Source organism: Epithele typhae, assembly GCF_022376455.1.
Source record: "Epithele typhae strain CBS 203.58 chromosome Unknown BXZ73scaffold_124, whole genome shotgun sequence".
Classification (NCBI taxonomy): domain Eukaryota; kingdom Fungi; phylum Basidiomycota; class Agaricomycetes; order Polyporales; family Epitheliaceae; genus Epithele; species Epithele typhae.
This window is the reverse complement of record NW_025954315.1, coordinates 38,571-58,221: the sequence shown is the minus strand read 5'-3', so window position 1 is coordinate 58,221 and position 19,651 is coordinate 38,571. Positions and strand designations below refer to the sequence as shown.

General features: G+C 57.8%; 7 protein-coding genes across 7 annotated transcripts; 4 read left to right on the top strand and 3 right to left on the bottom strand.

Annotated features, from left to right (window-relative positions):
- Positions 1-6: 6 nt before the first annotated feature.
- Positions 7-1,356, top strand: BXZ73DRAFT_82598 (uncharacterized protein; the record flags this gene model as incomplete). The annotated part of the gene is made up of 3 exons (XM_048023746.1): positions 7-781; positions 872-1,239; positions 1,303-1,356. 3 exons carry the CDS (start codon positions 7-9, stop codon positions 1,354-1,356), a joined length of 1,197 nt encoding a protein of 398 aa, XP_047871585.1.
- Positions 1,357-3,654: 2,298 nt separating this feature from the next.
- Positions 3,655-6,024, top strand: BXZ73DRAFT_93311 (O-methylsterigmatocystin oxidoreductase; the record flags this gene model as incomplete). The annotated part of the gene is made up of 11 exons (XM_048026630.1): positions 3,655-3,697; positions 3,967-4,128; positions 4,188-4,317; positions 4,371-4,559; positions 4,613-4,830; positions 5,028-5,072; positions 5,129-5,142; positions 5,197-5,432; positions 5,529-5,657; positions 5,721-5,864; positions 5,928-6,024. 11 exons carry the CDS (start codon positions 3,655-3,657, stop codon positions 6,022-6,024), a joined length of 1,407 nt encoding a protein of 468 aa, XP_047871584.1.
- Positions 6,025-6,840: 816 nt separating this feature from the next.
- Positions 6,841-8,485, bottom strand: BXZ73DRAFT_107783 (uncharacterized protein; the record flags this gene model as incomplete). The annotated part of the gene is made up of 4 exons (XM_048017005.1): positions 6,841-7,240; positions 7,302-7,823; positions 8,206-8,273; positions 8,342-8,485. 4 exons carry the CDS (start codon positions 8,483-8,485, stop codon positions 6,841-6,843), a joined length of 1,134 nt encoding a protein of 377 aa, XP_047871583.1.
- A 331-nt stretch (positions 8,486-8,816) lies between these two features.
- On the top strand, positions 8,817-10,610 carry BXZ73DRAFT_82595 (N2227-domain-containing protein; the record flags this gene model as incomplete). Its single annotated transcript, XM_048023745.1, has 9 exons — positions 8,817-8,903; positions 8,959-9,241; positions 9,378-9,520; positions 9,572-9,654; positions 9,709-9,776; positions 9,833-9,899; positions 9,953-10,199; positions 10,266-10,445; positions 10,512-10,610. 9 exons carry the CDS (start codon positions 8,817-8,819, stop codon positions 10,608-10,610), a joined length of 1,257 nt encoding a protein of 418 aa, XP_047871582.1.
- Positions 10,611-11,959: 1,349 nt separating this feature from the next.
- BXZ73DRAFT_93309 (glutathione S-transferase C-terminal-like protein) lies at positions 11,960-13,080 on the bottom strand (the record flags this gene model as incomplete). The annotated part of the gene is made up of 7 exons (XM_048026629.1): positions 11,960-12,019; positions 12,080-12,137; positions 12,205-12,325; positions 12,396-12,446; positions 12,531-12,561; positions 12,645-12,882; positions 12,944-13,080. The coding sequence occupies 7 exons, from the start codon at positions 13,078-13,080 to the stop codon at positions 11,960-11,962; spliced, it is 696 nt and encodes a 231-aa protein (XP_047871581.1).
- A 1,354-nt stretch (positions 13,081-14,434) lies between these two features.
- Positions 14,435-16,347, top strand: BXZ73DRAFT_107780 (uncharacterized protein; the record flags this gene model as incomplete). Its single annotated transcript, XM_048017004.1, has 15 exons — positions 14,435-14,500; positions 14,565-14,574; positions 14,644-14,663; positions 14,723-14,755; positions 14,818-14,914; positions 14,975-15,003; positions 15,056-15,086; positions 15,140-15,172; positions 15,232-15,317; positions 15,365-15,410; positions 15,470-15,571; positions 15,632-15,796; positions 15,844-15,911; positions 15,975-16,000; positions 16,062-16,347. 15 exons carry the CDS (start codon positions 14,435-14,437, stop codon positions 16,345-16,347), a joined length of 1,098 nt encoding a protein of 365 aa, XP_047871580.1.
- A 2,187-nt stretch (positions 16,348-18,534) lies between these two features.
- On the bottom strand, positions 18,535-19,069 carry BXZ73DRAFT_107779 (uncharacterized protein; the record flags this gene model as incomplete). Its single annotated transcript, XM_048017003.1, has 2 exons — positions 18,535-18,755; positions 18,913-19,069. 2 exons carry the CDS (start codon positions 19,067-19,069, stop codon positions 18,535-18,537), a joined length of 378 nt encoding a protein of 125 aa, XP_047871579.1.
- Positions 19,070-19,651: the final 582 nt, after the last annotated feature.

The following is a 19,651-nucleotide window of genomic DNA, read 5'->3' as shown; positions in this document are numbered from 1 at the left end:
ACAGAGATGGCTCACACTCCCCCTCCGTTCACCCTGCCACTGGAGCTCTTTTATCACGTCTTCGAATGGTTGTGGAATGAACCGTACACCCTCCAGGCGATCTCTATCTCATGCAAATCATTCTCGCCGCTCGCCCGCAAGCTCTTATTTCACCATATCGACCTCACAGACAACATGACAACCAAGTTCACGCGCCTTCTCGAGGCAAACCCGAGTATCTCCGCTTGCGTGGAGATCCTCGCCGTTTGTGACCTCAGAAGACATCTTCGCGACGCTCTAGGCACGCGCCCTTGTATATCCTTCCAGCGCTTCACTCACGTCCGCCGATTGGTTCTCCGCGGACTGGCCGTTCGCCACGTCGACGCCATCACTACTATCCTTGCTGTCCTTCCTTCCCTGAAACATCTCGAAATCTCCCAGGTGGATGAAATGCGACAACCCTTTGTCGATTCAGAGTACGTTGGGCTCGTATCACCATCCGTGGACGTCCAGATAGAAGACGGCTCGCAGGAGCGAATACCGCTGGACAAGCGACGGCCTTTTCCTCGATTGACAAGCCTGACGGTGAAGTACTCCGATATCGACCACCCTCGTCTCGTGAACAACATCGTCCGGTGTTTCGACCTGAGCTCCATTCAGTGTTTGGAGTTGTCACTTCCGACGAACATTGCCTACTGGATTCCTGTCCTACGTGAGGCCCACAGTTCTCTGTGTATGTTCTACGCCTACTTCAGAGACGGACCTCTTCCTCCGGATGCCGGTGATAACGCTTCCGAACACGGTGAGACACGCGTCTTTTTCCCCCAGCCACAGGCCTTAGCTCACACGACGATATTAGACACTGTATCTTCTGCCCTCTATGACGCGATAGCCGGCTGTGATAGCCTTGTCTCCCTGACCCTCACATTTCCGCCATCGCCCGTTGACCTCCAGTGCCAATCCCTCGACGCGCTCAGCTCATTCCTCGCTCGCTCCCTGTCTCCCCTCCCCAGCCTCACCCACCTCATGATCATCACCCACCTGGACGCCAACGCGGTGGAACACCACGGCCGCTCATGCGAGCGCGTCGCGCGCGCACTCGTCGCCCACAAGGCGCAGCGCTATCCGCGCCTCGCGAAACTCACCTTCGCCACCAACCAATTGCGCTCGCCCAACAATGGGGACGTTGAAGACATGGTGGCCCGCTGGCGCGGGTTACTCGCGCATAGTGTCAGAGATGACGATGGTTTCAAGCTGGAGGTAAATTAGCCTGCCTTTTCCAGAGACATGTGACTGCGCTCAGCCGCCTCTCGTTCTCGACAGGTCACATCTAAACCGATCGGACCCAAGTTCGGGCCAGGGATGTTGTTGTTCTGATTCGGTTATGGATGGCGATTCCCCCCAGCAGCACAACGGTAAGGACCGTGTTGCCTATAGCTCACTATTGTCGAATGACGGACCCCGCTACCAGGCTGACACTATGCCGAAACCCCATGACCCACCTCGTTCACGCGTCTGACATTCTACCGCCCGTGGATGTGGGTGGGACCCCCCTTCGCCGCCATTAAACTGGAGACGGTTAGCGGATTCGTCTTGTACGTACCTTGTCGTCGACTGTTTGAACGTTCTACTGACTTCGCATACAGATTGCCAGAGGATTGTAGGTGCAGAATAGCTTCCAAACTCTTCAAACCTCTTCTATTATTGTGGACGAGTGCAGCCAAAGTCGATGAGAGGATGGATGGTTTGATACATGTACATCGTATGATGTCACAGCGTTGAGTAGAGCTGTACGGATTAGGAAGCGCTCGATTCGGGTCGGCGCTCGTACAGCCCTTTGCAATGAAACGTGGAATCACTCACGCGAGATCATTTGTTTGTCCCGCACAAACAAAGCCTGAAAAGGCAGGCCGGCAACGTGCGGCGTGACGTCGCAGTCACGCAGCGGGCGTCGCCCACGCGAACGCAGACTAGCGCTGGCGAAGATCCAACGCAACAGAACGCAACAGGACGACTCGAGGGCGATTGTGGGTGCAGGCGAAGCCGAGAGGAGACGGATTGAGCCCACTATGCACGCGGATATGGCGAGGAAGTGAGCTGGATAGGCCAGACAAGTGGAGTAGTACCCACACAGCACGTGTACAAAAAGAGATTGTACTGGTGCCAAGATACGCGCACATACTACTGCGAGACAGAATACTATGCAGCCATGACACGTGGAAACCAGCAGGAGGGGTTCGGGAGAGCGTGTATATGAGTGGGCACTAGGTAGCAAGTCTGCCGACCAAGACAGGGAGAACTAAGAACGGCGGCGAGGGCGGTGGTTACAGGAACAGGAACGAAACAGAAAATGGACCAGATAATATCTGAAAACGCATGGGGACAGCTACGGGGGATGCTCACGAGAGAAGGAGGGCGTCATACCACGGGTGGTGGTGCTCAGGTGCACACGGTGTAAACCACGAAAGCCACGCCCGGAGGGCACCGCGGCGAGTTCGCGTGCGTCGCGCCTCGACAGGTAGGCCTCCGCGGTGATCCTGTTGCACTTACAAGCGGGTTGCGATAGGTTTGGGAGGCGGAACGGCTCACGGATGTCGGGGATGACTCTGCTGGCGCTAGCTTGATCACGGGCGCTGGTCTCATGCGTCTGCCGGTGACACGTGTGTATCACCACCTAAAGACATTCACCAAGAGTCAGAGGTGTGGTGAAGTATGGCATGAGCGCAAGTGGCAGATATCTGCCAGAGAGCGTGCGGGCCCCATCGTCCAGTCTCTGCCTGTGACTGAGATGTCACGCCGCACGTTGCCGGCCTGCCTTTTCAGGCTTTGTTTGTGCGGGACAAACAAATGATCTCGCGTGAGTGATTCCACGTTTCATTGCAAAGGGCTGTAATGATGCTCTTCAGGCTTGATTTGTACTACTACCACATACTTCCGTCTTCCGTCGTGCACCCCGTCCCGGCTTGTTCCATTATCGAAGCTCTCACAGTATCCTCAAAATGTTCTCGTCTCTTCTACGGGTGCTTGCTACGGGCTTCCCTCTGGTTTTGCTGCGACATTCGCACCCCTATGCGCGCTTGACGTCGCAGCCATCACAGCGGAACGAGGCGAACGTTATGCAGTCTCGTAGAAGGATGGATGTTTGGACAGGGCTCCTACGAAAGACAATCGCAGTTTTCTGAGGTCGTGAAGATCTAGGGCTGGTTCGTCTTCGTTTAGTTCTGCGTGAACGTTTTTTTCTGGATTGCGCTACATCACACCAAGACGATGAAAGTCCGCCTTTACGAGTTGATGTGCTCTATCGCGTCCGCATAGTCCAGTGTCTCAAGCCAGAACGTCTACCATTACTTATGTGACCGTTCATCTCTCCGTATGGGTGGCCTGAGCGGGACACCTCTGGTGAGTCATCCACAGCCCTCTCATAGTCCTCTGCGAGCTTAATGTACACCATCTTCCTCACTTTAGTCTCTCTTCAAAGACGGCTTTACGTGCAGCCGTGAGCCCGCTCAATCACGGCCGTCGGGACCCGAGCTACGCCGCCCTTGATTGCCTTGATAGCTCCAGCCAGGTTTGAACGGCTGTACCCTGGTGAGAAGACGTTAACCCCGCATGAACCGCGCAACTCTCGCCATATGCGATGGATCATCGCCACATGACGATTTCATTCCATCTTGGATGCCAGCAGCGCACGAAAGGCGGCGACAGGTGAGCCCCATATGTTAATGTCATCCAGGCGGTGGGAAACTCATCGGGCTTTTCCCGTCGTGCCTATGTCAGCAGATGCCACTCTGGTTTATCTCTAGGGTTCACACCGTACGGATCTTCTCAATGCCGTCGGTTTCGACCGCGTCGAGCCTCGGATATTCGGCCATATAAGCTCCAGACCATTTCCTGCGCTTTTTCAGCCCCTCGTCACCAGGCATGGCGGCAACGGTGTACTTCTCTCGGCTCCCCGTGCTGTCGACCGTCTCCGCCCTGATTGCACAGCGGCGATTGCCTCATACCTTCGCTCGGTCTTCTCGTGGAGGCGACGATCCCGCGGCCGACCCTTCCCACCAGGCCCTCCAGGATTACCTTTTATTGGAAACCTACTCGATATGCCAATGGTTCGGCCATGGGAGGGTCTGCGAGAGCTATGCCACAAGTATGGTGAGTCTGCGATGCGATTGCAGACTCTGATTTTCTGGATGGCTAACTCACAATGGCAGGCGACATTTTAGGCATGACGATAATGGGCAGTCCGGTGGTGGTCCTCAACTCCGCCAACGATATCTCCCAGTATCTAGACGGCCACTCGGCCACCACGTCAAGTAGGCCACGCTCGGCAAGCCAGGAGCTGTATGTTCCCATATTGGCTGTCTTTCAAGTTCTGAAATTGCTTTGTACCTCAGTCTCGACTTGACCGGACTATTCGCGTTCATGCCGTACGGGCCCGAGTGGAGGCTGCATCGACGCACGATGTGGCAGTACTTCACCCCCACTGCAGTCACGAAGTACATCCCCGCAATACAGACGTCGTCGCGTATAACCCTCCACAAGCTTCTTGAGGCTCCGGACCGGTTCGAAGAACACTTCCAAGAGTGGGTGGATGTGTCCCTGTCTAATCAAGGAACTCGCTGATCTCTCCCTACAGTTCGGTCGGCGCGACGCTGATGAAGGTCGTATACGGCCTTGACGCCAAATACGAAAACGACGAGAGTCTCATGACGATCGACAAAGGGCTCGAATCGGGCCGCGAGTCCCTCGTCCCGGGAAGATTCCTCGTGGACGTCATCCCCATCCTCCGTTTCCTGCCCCCCTTCTTCCCTTCTCAAAAGCGCTTTTACGACTCCGCGAGCAGACGGCCCGCATGTACGATATGCCTTACTCCCTTCACAAAGCGGCCGCGGTGAATATCTTTCTGTGGCGTATCCGGACCCTCATCCTCAAAGTTTTCACCCCTGATACAGATGCGTGGAGACATGGGTGACTGCATCCTGTCGATATGCTCTCCCAGTTCACGAGCAAGCCGGACGACAACATCTATGATCCAACGGTCAACCCCGTAGGCGATAGGGTGGCGAGAGGTGTCACTGCAGTCACCTTTGCGGGTCGTGTGTTCTCTTCTCACTCTGAATCGACGCTGAAGGACTCGCTCGCCTCATTGCAGCGGGATCAGACACAGTGAGTAGCTCACCATATCGTGATCACTGACAGGGCACTAAATTGTCGATGCAGACTTGCGCGGTCCTTAAGACATTCGTCCTTGCAATGTCTCTCAACCCCGACGTCCTCAAACGCGCCCAGGCCGAGACAGATGCGGCCGTTGGGCCCACGCGCCTCCCAGACCTCGCGGATCGTGACGCTTTGCCGTACGTGAACGCGATGTACCTTGAAACCCTCCGCTGGATGCAGGTGGTTCCACTGGGCCTCGCCCACAACACAACCGAAGACGAGCAGTTCGGTGACTATTTGTGCCCGCCGGCACAATGATTCTGCCAACATCTGGTACGCCGTAGTCAGCAGGTCCTTTGTATGAAGACTCTCATGGACAGATCGCGGCGTCACAGGGCATGCATGCACGACCCAAACACGTACCACGAGCCGGCGTCCTTCGTCCCAGAGAGGTTCCTGCGCGACGGAAAGCTAGATCCCGAAGTCAGGAACCCGACCGACTTCGTGTTCGGTTTCGGAAGACGGTCGGTCGCGCGAGTCACGCCCCATCGCCCGACCTGCATGCTGACGACGACCTCGAACGCCAGCATCTGCCCCGGGAGACACTACGCCGAGAGTGACATCTTCCTCACCATGGCGCACATCATCCACGTCTTCGACATCCGCCCGCCCGTGGACGAGGACGGGCGCGAGGTCGCGATCGAGCCGAAGATGGTCAACGGCTTCGTTTCGTGCGTGCTGTCCTTTCGTGCATCCTGTCATCGCTCGTCGCTGACCTGCGCGATCGGACCCAGGTGGCCGGAGGACTGCCGGTGCAGGATCACGCCGCGGACGCCCCACGCCGCCGCACTGATCGTGGACGAGTTCGCGCAGCGGATCAATCAAGGCTGAGCGCGTTGAAACGATGCTCGACGCCACGACGTTGGGCAGAGTTGTACTATGTCGGGAAGGAAATGTCTGCGACGTCGTGCTTCTGTGTGATTCGTGTGATGTACTATAAACCAAATCATTGCTCCTGCCTTACAGGCGGCCCGCGACCTGCACATGTACAGGACACTACGTGGCGAGGAGATCCAGTGTGGACGCTGCTGAAGCACGCCCGACGCCCGACGAGCGCGATCGACTGCCCATGTCGCGTAGGGAAACAGACAACATTGGGTGAGCGAAAGCCGGCAGAAAAGGACGAAAGAATGTTACTCGCGAACGCGCGGACATTCACCGAGGGCACCGTTGCTGCCCTGGTCTCCATGTCAGGCCAGGATGGTGCCGGCTGTGGAAGAGTGCACCATCCGATCGGCACGAAGTGCGCTGCTGCTATGATCGGTTGCTTCTTTGTACCGTGCCGCGCAATTAGCCATCGAACATTCAAGCAATGACAAAAGAGCGGCGAGACGTTAAGTCTCAATATGTGCGTTAAGGGTTCGGCGGACAGATGCAGGTGTTAAGTAAGAGTATGGAGGCAGGAGTAGTGAGACGTAGATTTGAAAAGACGCGAGGCACGATACGACGTAGATGAAGCATAATAAAGTCAGGGACATAGATCGCAACATATTCGCATAGATGTACAACGCTCGCGTGGTTTCCTGTGATGATGTATCAACCAGGAGCAAGAACAGACACCGCAGACACAATGGGGATGAGAAGAGGGGATGCAAGAGAGGAACGGGGACGGAGACGGGAGTCTGGCATCGTGTGTGGGCAAGGAAATCATTCTCGCGCGTTGAGACGCTCGATTCTGCGCGCTTGCGCTTTGTCGATCACGCACTTGCGGTAATGCATGTTCGTGACCCACGCCGGGTTGCCCTGGTCGTTGACGAGCAGCGTATGGGTATCCGCGAGCTGTTTCTTTGGGTGGGTGCTCCCCGGGTGGACCGTTCGCCAGAGATATACGGGCCCGTCGGGGCCCTCCAGCCCGTCCTCCTTGTCCCATATCCACATCTGCCGCTTGTTTTCGCTGTAGTGGTGTACGTAGAGGTGCGCCTGGCGGAGGCCCTCTATATGCGGGGGCCGCTCGATGCGGTCTGCAGACCGTGTGAAGTACCACGTCGTGGAGTGCCGCTGGTTGGTGATTGGCCTTGTCTCCATCTCGGGGACCAGGACCGCCTTCCTGCAAAACACTCCGAGTCAGCCGACGGGCCCCGATGCGCACCGAGGACGAAGGAACGCACCTCTTCTCCGCTTTTACTGCCTTTTCGGCCTTCACGCTCTTCTCCGTCTTGACGTTCTTCTCCGCCTTGACGACCTTTTCGGCCTTCACCGCGCGGACCTTCATGCCGTTGCGGATGACGGGCCCGCCCGCGCGGTCCTGGGCACGCGGGATGGGCTCTGGCTTCGCCCGGGCCGGGGAGGCCGGCGGAGTCGTCCCTGCCCTCCCCCGGCCAGTCCTGGTGCTTTCCCCGTCCGCGAAGTCGTCTTCTTCGTCTTCGCACGGCGCGGACTCGGGAGAGGACTCACGCGACCCGGAGTAGGTCCGGCTTCCGCTGGCTTCGGCATTCACTTGCGCACGGCGACGCGGGCGGTCGCTGCTGTTTTGGGATGGAGTCATGGGGTGCGAAGAGGGCATCGACATCGACATCGACATCGAGGGCAGGGGGGTGGGGAGGAAACCGGGCGGGCAGACGAAGCCTCCTGGCTGGAGCATGGGGGTCCATTGGTCCTTTTGGAAGGCGAGGGGAGGGGGGAACCCCGGGCTGGAGAGAAATCATGGTGAGCGAGTGCGTTAGATTGACCTGCGGGACAGGTTGTGTCGCGCATAACGACGCGTGGCGGTCTTAGTGAATATACCCTTCCCTCTTCCCCTGGATGGCCATGCTCAAGGCAAATGTTAAAGGTGGAGGGCCAGGCGACAGGAACCGTGGATCACAAAGAGTGCAGCGCCCGTCTTTGTCGCGGAGGTGACGGGAGTGTGACGACTGTGAAACCCTTCCTGCTTCAAACACAACTCAGGTATCCAACGCGGGCAGGACACACACTGCCTCCATGAATAAGGGTGTTTCCATCTCACTAGCCACGACCTCACTGCGTCACGAGGAGGGTATATGCGCTAATGGGCGGCAGAGAGACGACACTCACTCGAAGACATTGCCATTTTCACCATGCGTGTGTCTGAGCTGAAAGATTGTCTCTCGGGTCTTCCATTTCTGTCGCGCAGAGAGAAAGCGCGTGCGTTGGTGGGAGGCAGGGACGGAGGAAAGCAGGGAGGACGTACAATGAGGAGCTCGGCCCTCTGGTCGGAACAGAAGGCGGCGAGCGCGGAGAGGTTGATCCGGGTGTAGTCGGCGGGGGCGCTCAACTCGTCGGGGGACGGGGCGCGCGCCTGGGACGATGTGGAAGGGGTGATTGGGGACTGCATGGTGGTCACTCGGAAGGATGGCGCGGGGGACGAAAGGAGTCGCGGGCCCGGGGCAGATAAAGGGGGAGGTCGAGCCGCAAGCGTGACCGGGCGGCTGGCCACTATCTCGCCGTCTTATACGACGATCGACGGCGGAATCTGCGACACATTCAGCCCTCGCGCCTGTGGCAGAACTTGGCTCGCCTGATCCATCTCCCCCACGCGTGTGCCGGCTGCCTCGTTCCGAGCCCATTCAGGGCGCGCCTCGCGCACACGGCACGCTCACCACTCCGCGCGTCTTGCTTTCCTTTCTTGTTGCCGCCCGTCCGACTCGCCTCACCACCGAACCACGATGCCGCTCACTAAGCAACAGGCCGACGACGAGGAAGTTCATCTCGCCAACGTCGTCACGACGTTCAAGCAGTACGGCCCGTATTCCGTGCGCCTTTCCTCCACCGCCTTCCGAACGCGAACGCTCACCAAATTCACGCCAGCTAAACGCAAACAACAGGCGGCGAAAAGACATACACACCCTACCGCTAGCGGACCGGGAACTGCTCAGCTTGTTGCCGTACAAACAACGCATCACGGACACGGACAATGCAATCCTCGCCAACGCCCAGTTCCTGGACGCCGTCATTGCCAGCCCCGAGATCTTCAGCCAAGGGCCCGGAGATGCCGAAGACGAATTCAACGAGGACGACCCTGAGATGCGAGGGAACGACCAGGGGGACGTGGATGACGGCGATCACGCCCAACTGTCGCAACCGTCGCAAAGTACTCGCATCCGCCTGCCCTGGCCACAGGCGCTTAATAACCGCAGAAATTTCAGGTCCCCCACATGGCCATGGCCACAGCCACGAACACTCCCATTCTCACTCTCGCACACACGACCACGATCACGACCATGGAGGCCACTCGCACTCTCATGGCCACTCCCATGGCGAGCCGCCGAGTGGCCCAAATGTGCGGAAAGCGGAGTTCAAACCGTCAGAACACGATATGGAGAAGCTTCGCAGTACCCTCAAGCAGCTCGTCCGAGATTGGAGCGCGGAGGTTTATGAATGCACTTTACTCTGGTTATACGCGCTAATCATAAATTTACAGGGTAAGATCGAACGCGATGCGTGCTACGAGCCCATGAAAGATGCACTTCTCCAGCACTTCTCGGACATCCCGCAGGAAGAGAGGTCAGTCTTATATCCCCTGCCCAGAACCCTGCTCTGATGCGCTCAGCCCTTCAGAGGGAACTTCCGCGTTCTCGTGCCCGGCTCTGGTCTTGGTCGACTTGCATGGGACGTTGCAAATCTCGGTCTGTACCGCGCGATCTGCTACGCATACACTCACTGATCTGCACCATCGGGACAGGTTTCGGGTGCCAGGGGAACGAATTCTCGCACTATATGCTCCTCACTTCGTTCTACATGCTCAACAGGTTCCATTTTCTCTCCCGATGCCCCCGAGCATGACTCACACGTCTCTCCTCAGGACGGACCAGATCGAGAAGCACACAATCTACCCATATGTCCACTCGTTCTCCAACATACCAGACCGCGCCGCTCTCCTTCGCCCCATCAAGATTCCCGACGTCTTGCCATCCTCGCTCACCCCAGACACGGACTTCTCACTTGTCGCCGGAGACTTTGAGGAGATCTACGGCAAGAAGAGCCCGGGCAGCGACGAGCCCGAGGAGGGCCACTGGGACGCCGTCATGACGTGCTTCTTCATCGACACGGTGCGTCACCCGCCTGTCGCTCGTCTCGTGTGGGTCAGCCTCGCGCTGACTTTCGACTGCGCCCAGGCGAAGAACGTCGTGAACTACCTGCGCATCATCCACCACATCCTCGCCCCGGGCGGGGTGTGGATCAACCTTGGCCCGCTGCTCTGGCACTGGGAGAACAACAACACGAACGACCCGTCGGTAGAGCTCACGCTCGAGGAGGTCAAGGAGCTCGCGCGCAAGATCGGGTTTGAGATTTCTGTAGGCTTTCGTTGATCGGCTGATGCGACAAGGCGGCTGACCAGGGCGCCCGCGCTTTTGCTACAGAACGAGCGCACCATTGACACGACGTACACAAACAACGCGCACAGCATGCTGGGATACGTCTACCACGCCGCGTTCTGGACTGCTACGAAAGTGATCTGAGCGGTATGTACGAGCGTGGATGCTTTCGCTGCTATCTTTCGAGCCAAGCCGTTGACGTCGCGTCCCCAGATAAACCTGTAGCGAATTTCAATGTATCCCTACGATAGCCTACGCAACCGTCCACCACCTATGCGCGCTCACAGCGCAAGAAAAGTGTCACGGACACTGCACTCTCTCAGACGATGATAGCCCACAACAGAACAGAGACCCGGATGTTTCCGCCGCATACGTCAGCCCATTCGTGGCTCCTCTCAACCCATTCCTGGCCAATCAGCCAAATCGTTGACACGGCTGTCTAAGATGGGCATCCTCGGAACGAGGTCCCCAACCGACATACGGGTGGCTTCGTGGGCGCGGGCGCGAACCTCTCCGCGTCCGCACTTCCTGATGGCGGGTGCGTCTTCTTGCTCTGGGCCTTCACGCGGACGGCCGTGCACGGGCCTGCTTCTACGTAATCGATGAACCACAGAAGGTCATGGGAGACCTGCGGCCTGAGCCCTGCGGCCTGAAGGGCCCCTGCGTGGTTCCTGGCGGCCACGCGGCTGACCTCTTCGGTCTAGTGTCCAAGCACTCAGCCTCGCCCATCCAGGACCCCGCATCGATGATCAAAGAAGCTCGAAGCAGTCCTCACACTGAGACAAGAGCAGGTATCGACAACGGGACAAGAAACCGAACGCCGTGGCTGATAGGGCGCGCCACCGGCCGGCGCGTGTTCCCATGGACCCACATATCCCTTGTTCCAGCCTCTGTCAGAACCACCGTGATGGCGATAGGTACACACCCACAAAGGACTTCTGGCTGCCGTTGTGATCGCTGCGCGCATCGGTTGTTCCGGCCTTTTGTTCGCGCGCAGGTATATAACCAGCCCCCGCCTCTCTGTCTCGCCCGGCCTCTCTCTCCTCCACGGCCCCCATAATGCCCCTCCAAATCGAGCTCGCGCTGATTTTGGCGCGATGCCATGGGTCGGTGAACGTCCTCCTTCTCCCGCCTCTACTCACTCGTTGCCACTCGCCGCTGACCACGGCACAGCTCACGCCTTTCAAAACCCAAACGGTACGACGGCACGCCAGGGAAGTCCGCCGAACCGGCGCGCATACATCCCGCTAAAGGCATGCCCCTGTACACATGGACGCGCGGGGAGCGCTCCGAGCTGACCATATGTCCAGCGATGTAGGGCCGACTACGTCCGCACAGGTTCCAAAGACGACCTTTGCAGGCCGCCAAGAAGCATTTCAAATTCATACTGGTGCCCAAACAACCTCCCGGCCCGGATTTCCGTTTGATTTGTAGGACCCACACTCTACATGACAGGAACGACGGGCTTCGTCAAAACCTCACTCTTATTACACTCACGGGATCTGGAGACCCGACTTGACGGCGGGACGTTCCTTCATCCGCTCGGTCCAAGCCTACCCGAGCGACGAGAAGCGTCAGCGGACAACGACAACCATCAGACAAGTACGGCCCACCTTGACGTCTGGGAACTCGTCCAGGGTCTCAACTCCGGTGAATGCGTGGCCGTTCACCCTGCGATGCAAAAAAATACGAGAGCGTCAGCCCCCTGTACAAGGACAAGCCAGCAAAGCAAACGCACCACGGGAACGCGTTCATGTCGGCAAGACTATAGGTGCCCCGCGCGGGCCCCGCGAGCCAGTCGCGGCCAGCCAGGCGGAGCTGGAGCACACCGAACAGGCGGCGCGTCTCGTCGACGTAGCCTGCGGGACGCCAGCGGGTGCCGGTCAGCGTGCAATGCCCGCACTTCTCGACCGTAGAGCCCGAACTCACGTTTCTTTGCGTACGGGATGTCTTCAGGTGCGGCGTTGAGGAAGTGCCCGGCTGCGCCAACGCGGATGATGAGGCGATCGTCAGCGGGCGAATGGGCGAATGGGTAAAAAGGCGATCAAGACAGGTGGTACGTACCCTGGCCTTGCATCGGACCAAGACCGCCGTGCTGCAGAGACGAACAGCCGGAAGTGGGAGTGGTCAGCAACGGCGTTGAAGCGTTCGAAGCGCGTCCGGGCTAAAGTCACTCACGGCGAAGAAGATCCACTGGAGCATCTCGCTCCAGTCGTCCGCGCGCGTGGCGGGGTCGAACGCGAACTTGGTCGTCGTGTCGTAATGCTGCTCGAGGTAGAGCAGGATCGCGGCGCTCTCGAAGACGGCGAAGCCGCCGCGGTTCGGGTCGACGAGGGTCGGGATGCGGCCGTTCGGGTTCAGCTTGAGGTACCACGGCTCCTTCTGCTCGTTCTTGCCGAGGCTGATGGGGTGTACGCTGCAGGAACCCAGTAAGAAGTGCTGAGAAAAACGAGGCCAAGTGGAGGAGCAGGGCGTACTCGTAAGTGAGACCGTACTGGGCCTTGAGCTCTTCCAGGAAGATGTGGGTCTTGCGCCCGTTTGGAGTGCCGGCAGTGTATAGCTGGAGCGGCTTGCTCGACGGAGAGGTGGCGGTGGAATACTGATGGTTCGACATGATAGCAGGACCACTTGTTGAGGAACGAGCAAGACTCCTCGCTGCACCGGGAAATGCGTGTGTCAGCCAGAAAGGAGTGCGGGACAACAATGACGTCATCGAACTGTACGTCGTTTGTGGACGGCTTTTCAGGACCGAAGACAAAGAGAGAAACTGTTGGAACAGGGAGTCAAAGTGGATATCTTCTTGCAGAGGGAAGGAGATGAGGAGAAGAGACGTTCAAGGGATGGATATACAATGGCGCAATTCGCTGGCATTTCAAACTCGATGTGTCAGCGAGTCGAAATCCTTGCGAATCCTTCGCACTCCACCGGGGGTCGTGGGAGGGTATCAAATTAGAAAGACGGGGATTATGCTGCAGGTCAGCGCGCGAGACGATGGATGCATACTGCATGACGTCGAGAAGCCGTACACGACGCGCACAGCGGGGGTTCGAACTCGCGCGCGTCACGGGCGTCAGCCGCATGGGAAAATCCCTCAACGCCACGCAATCTTCACTGAGCTTTCAAGCTTAGCTTCAGATCTCAGATCTCATATGCTCTCGGGCTTGGCTTGCGCACTTCCTCCAGACTCGATTTGAAATTTCACAATTGCCGTCACTCCCACAGCGTCTCTCAAATGCTGAAGAGGTGCGTCTCTTCTTCTCTTCTGCTGTGCCTGCGCACGGGGGCCGCCTCTGCCAACACACCTCGTCAGACACGGCAGCGGTCCTCACAAGTCACCAGGGCACGCTGAGGGGAGCTACGGCCACAAGTGCTTAACTTTGGTGCCGACAACACTTCCCCGACACTTCGGCGCTCGCCGCCCACGGAAACGAAAATCATGTTGGATCCGCGCACGGTGACGCCGTGGCGGAGCCCGCTCTAACTGGATGGTGCCTGCCTGCAGCTTCGCTTCCCCGGCTACTACCAATCGTCCTTCGCTACTTACGTTACTTTGGTCAGTACTACAATTCAACCATCTCCACGCAGGCTGACTCTGACCATCCGTCGCACTAGACCCGTGTAGTTGGCTGTAATCCGGACACCCTGAGCTGGCCCATGGCAGTGTCCCATGGTGCTTTTAGCATTCTACTCATAACGCGGGTCTGGGGATCGCGTCTGGGTCACACTTCGGTTCCCCCTTAAGCGGTCGTCGTGGGGCGGCAGGCTGCTGTCATTGATGTGTACATAACGCGGGCACGATGAGGCTCACAGGCTGTACTCCTCCAGCACCCGTTTCCACTCTCCCGCCCCCGATCCGCTCAGCGCTGCCCTTGGCGCTGCCCTGGCTGCCTGCGCGGTTTGGTTCTCCCTCAAGGTCGCTCGGTAACAGGCGGGAAGGTGGAGGCCGGGCTGTTCAGGAGAAGGCGGTCATGTCGGTCTTGAAGGAAATTGCGGAGGCGGGTGGCGATCAGTTGGAAGAATTGAGGTTGGTCAAGGTGAGCAAGTCCCAGTCACAGTAACCTCTCCTGTGCGACTAACGGTTCTTTCGCCTGACAACAGTATGCCATTGGTACGTGAGCTCGTCGGTGATCGCCCGAAGGAAGTCCAAGTGAGAAGCTCATTGAATCTCGGACGCTAGTTGTGGCCGCTACATGGACTGTGAGTCCCGATCGGGCGTGATTTGATCGTGAATTCCGACAAGTTCATATCATGTGCAGTGGGCAGAGATATGCGTGAAAATGGAGGAAGAGGTGAGCTCTCTCTTTGACAGACATGCAATTCCATCTCATTGAATGCGTTCCTTGACCGGCAGATCACCTACATTTGGCCTTCCCGCATAAGTTTCATGAAGGTCCTTTACTTTTATAATCGTTACTCGCCTGTAGTGGACACGACATTTGCGCTCGCGAGTAGGTCAACGTCACTCATGCACTTGGCTCAGTGTCTTACTCCCAATGATCTCGATGCAGGTTCTCTGAGCAACGTTGGCAATCACAGGGTATGTCTGCGATCCATACTATCCACTCAACGGTCTTCTCATTGCCTCATAGCTGTGTACAGCCGAGTTTACAGTCTTGGCATGTGAGCAGCAGAACTTCATGCCGACAAACACGACTCACTGACCTGCGTGCCAGTCTTTTACGCCACCGGGACATTTGCCTCGGAATGTACGTTCTCGTTTCATTGTCACCACTGCTTTCCGGGGTCCCATTGACCATCGGCACAGTCATCCTGATAGCACGGACTCTCGCTCTCTACAACTTCCATCCCTTCATGATTGCTCTCGCATGCGCTCTTGTTCTCCTCACGGTCGTGAGTTACGCATCTGAGTTTCGTGTGTACGTGCTGACGCTGCTCAGGTCCCAACTACTATAGAGTCCATTCGATTTCTCTTCCCTCTCGCATGTGAGTAGCGCCGTCTGGTGTCTTGCTCTGTTCCGCCCTCATATCGTTGACGAGACCAGATCCTGGTGACGACATCATCAAAATTACCGGATGCGTACCAAGCGTGGACGATATCGGCTCGGCCTGGATATTCTACATCTGCCTCTTCATTTCCGAAACAAGTAAGCGTCATGTGCACTGTGATCCTATGATAGCCACGCTTACGTCGCTTCTTCCCGCAGTCATCGTCTTGTTGACATTCTTTCGACAGTGGCAGACCGGCACGGAGAGAGAGGGGCTGCTCCGACGGCTATTCCGCTGGGGTGGACCGGACACACAAACAGACTCCACCCTGTCTATGCCGCGGTCACACCGGTCTCCGCTCGTCAAGACCATGTATCGGAACAGTGAGCGTCTCGACTTTGACCGCACGTATCCGCTTACGCCGTGTTAGGCTCTATATACTACGTCATCATGCTAACCCTCTCTATCATCAATCTGGTGGCGACGAACAAGGCTGGCGTAAGGCGACTCTCGTCCACCCTGCACAAAACCGCCGCGCTGACCTCAACCACTCCCCAACAGCCCGCCCTCCGCCCTGTCATCCAGATGTGCGCTCGTGTTTACTTCTGTTGCGCACGGAGCCGCCGTCACTCACCTCGAGCTCCACAGGCCGTTCCGCGCAGTGCACTCCGCGCTGTGCACGCGCGTCCTCCTCAACCTCCGCCAGGTCGCCGCCCAAGGCGCCTCGCGCACGATGCCAGACTTTACAGTCGCGACCCTCAGCGGCCTCTCGTTCCGCGATCCCAACGCGGACGGGCGCACACGTCTTGAGGGACTTGAGGAGCACACGCACCGGGGTGGGAGCGACGACGCCGTCCACGTCGAGCTCGAGCTCGAGGCTCTCTCGAGTCGTGGGCGCTCCACAGATCTGTCGCAGGACATGTACATGGGGTAGCTGGGAGTTAATTACTTGACTATAGTCGCGGAGGGGCGCACACGTCTTGAAGGGCTTGAGGAGCGCCCGCACGGCGGCGAGCGGGGTGGGAGCGACAACACCCGCGTCGAGCTCGAGCTCGGGACTGTCTCGAGCCATAGGCGCTTGATATCGCAGGACTGAGGGCATGGGGTAGCTGGCGTTGCTATGCTATACGGGAGTTACAGTGTTTGGTGTGCATGTCTCGGGTCTTTCTACACGCGTGGCATTGATTTTTGGATACCACATCCTATTATTGCCACCCAGCCACTTCGTTGATCATGGCACGGTAAGTACTAGTACTATGTCCACGCGCGGGCCATCGCGATGGCCCGGCACCAAGTCTGAACCCGTTCATCGGACGAGCGCGAAGTCTCCCCGCAAGCTGGCAGTGCCACGAACTACATAAGTACAGTCATTGACCGGTCCTTGAGACACCACCACTCCTTGATACAGTCCCCTTTTCCTCTTTGCAGAGGCGTTTTAAATTCTCCATAAATTTTCCATTGTATAGGCAAAAAATGGCACTAGTTTGAAAGAGGCAATTGCCCAGATGAGGAGGGCTTTCCATGTCGCCACAACCCAGTATATCTGATTTCACCGCAGTAATGAAATGTAAAATATAAGTTGCGAGGCAACATAAAAATAGTGCCCCCGGTAGCGTCAGTATTCTCATACGAATACCTATGTGTTCTCTCTCGTTTATTTTAGAGGCTGCGCGATGTCTCTTCATGGATCCCGGATGACCGGTGACGATGCGAGCGCCCAACCGGTGCAAACGGGCGCCTTCATGACAACAAATTAGACGCGACGCGCCTGGTCGCGCTGCAACGCGTCTTTAGAGTGCTTGTGTTGCCTTGCTCTCATCGTTGACCCCGTATACGGAGGTCAGGGGGACAGAGAGGACGAAATCAGCAGTGAGGACAACATGAGGACAGTGCAGAGAGCTCGACAGAGTGACACACCGGATCGATACATGTCGGCGCCGTCGTGAGAGTTAACCCGATTAGGCATCAGCAAAAGTGCGGAGCGCATGGGAATAGCTTAGAATGCCTAGAATTCCTCAGGATTCCCAGGATTCCAAGGTAGACAGGTGTCATGTTGGGAATGCTTTCGTTGTCGAAGATTTTATTGAAATAGGGCGAGGATACCATCAGATTGGCTCGGAATTCCCAGAATACGCTGCGGTATTCTGAGGCATCCCAGGGATCCCAAGCAATCTTGAGCATCTGGAGTGATCCGAGGGATTGTGATACACGGCGTCATCCTCGGGTATCGGAATCGGCTCGCGCGGGGTGCAGGAAATCTACCGGCGCTTTCCCAGGTGGACTGCACCGATCCGGCGATTCAGACCAGAGCATACGCGCGAAATATGAATTGTAATTGGGAGAAGCACTGAACTACAAGTACATGAGGAAATATCGAACATGGGGCTAGGTGCAGTGTTCACGCGACGACATACGCGTCTGCGCGAGCGACCCGTGTGCGAGCGGATCGACGCCGCGACGCTGTAGAGGAGGACGCCATCTGCGCCCGGGGACTTTTCCAGCCGCGCTATCATAAGCGCCTCCCCTTTAAGGCTGGGTCACATCAGCCCGCAGACCGTGCCACTGTGGAAGTAAATGCACGCATGCCAGTCACGAGTTTGAACGAAGTAAACGTGACGGAGAAGGGGCGTACCGCAGAGAGAGCGGGCCGGGCGAGAGCAGAGGACCCGAGCGCAGGGCGCAGAGCGTGGAGGGCAGAGGACACGAGGGCGGAGAACGCGAAAGCAGGCTGCAGGCGAGAGCGGAGGACATTGAGGCGGAGAACGTGAGGCGGAGGACACGAGGAGGACGCAAGCACAGAGGGCGGAAGACATGAGCACAGAGGGCGAGAATACGAGGGTGGCGGATGGAAACGGAAGACATTGATGCGAGGGCGGGCCGCGGAGAACATGAGGGTGGAGAACATTCTCCGCCTCGCGTTCTCCGCCTCAACGTCCTCCGCACTCGCGGTCGAAAGAAGTCGATGTTGACCTTTAAACAAGTCGATCCGCTGTCCACAGGCACCAAGCGCAAAGAGTGGGAATCAAAAGCGGCACGAGGAGAGGCGACCCGATGCTCATGTCCTCGACAGCAGAGCGCCAGCGTTGCGAGCGTCACCGCGCCCGTCTCGCGCTACCACCGCTCAGCGGCCTCGTCCAGAAACTTGCTCCGCGTTCTTGCGCTCGCCCGCCCGCTGGGTCGCGGTGCCCGCGCTCCACCCGACTTCGCCCGCGCCGACCGCACGCCCCTCGCGGAGCCGCTCGAGCCCCCGCACGATCGCGGCGCGCATGTCTGTGTCGCGTGCCTCCTGCTCGGGCCCATCCGGGAGGTGAAATGTCTTCCGGTTGAAGGGCGACTGGTTCTCTGTCTCCATGGTGCGCGAGAGACACTGGGCCTCGTACATACGGAGTAAGCCACGGCAAGCGGTAAGTTTGCATGGTCACAAAGCGGTATCAAGACATACAGTGGTAGCAGCCCATGTTCATTCGATGACGTCCTCGGTATCCCATCGCAGGCGGACCAAACACGGTCTTGTACCGGGTGAACAGAACCTGAGAGCTGTAGAAGGTAGAAATACCAGCACGTCGTATGGATCGAAGAGCCAAAGAGAAGTGGAAGGCGAGCTTGCACCTGTGCGATACGCGGACGGGAGTGCAGGACACGACGCGCCGCTGCATGGAGGATCCTACGGGGGACGTGGATGCATCTGCGACGCGGCGGCCTGACAGAGTCGACTACGTAAATACATGTGTGGCGTGCGCCGTGCGATGCCGAGACGTCTCTGCGGGCGGAGAAACCAGGAGCCGACGAATGTCGTGAGGGGGGCCGTGGAGAAGAACATGAGCTAAAGTCAACGTGAAACAAATAAGAACGTACGGGCGCAGCGGGGTGCAAAATCAAAGTTGAGAGAGGTGCCAAGAGAGATCCTTGAATGTGTGAGCTTGTAGAGAACGTGAAAGCAGTGTAGGCCACTACAAGAGGAGGGGGCATGGGCGCCGGAGAAGTGCGTGAGTGAGCGGATGCGTGGGCGGCGGAACTACCAACCAGCATGGTTCTGTCAAAGCGCCATTGACGACACCGCAGTGCGTGGTCGTCGTGGGGACTGTGCTGTGCGTAGACGGAATGCCAAGTGAGGGCCCGGAAGTCCACGGCGCATCACCAGTCCCTGCCGGATGACCCGAGCGCAGTCTCAAAGAAAAGTAGGGGAAGGCATCCACTACTGTTAGTGGGGTAGCGAACAAGGCATGCGTACATAGCTG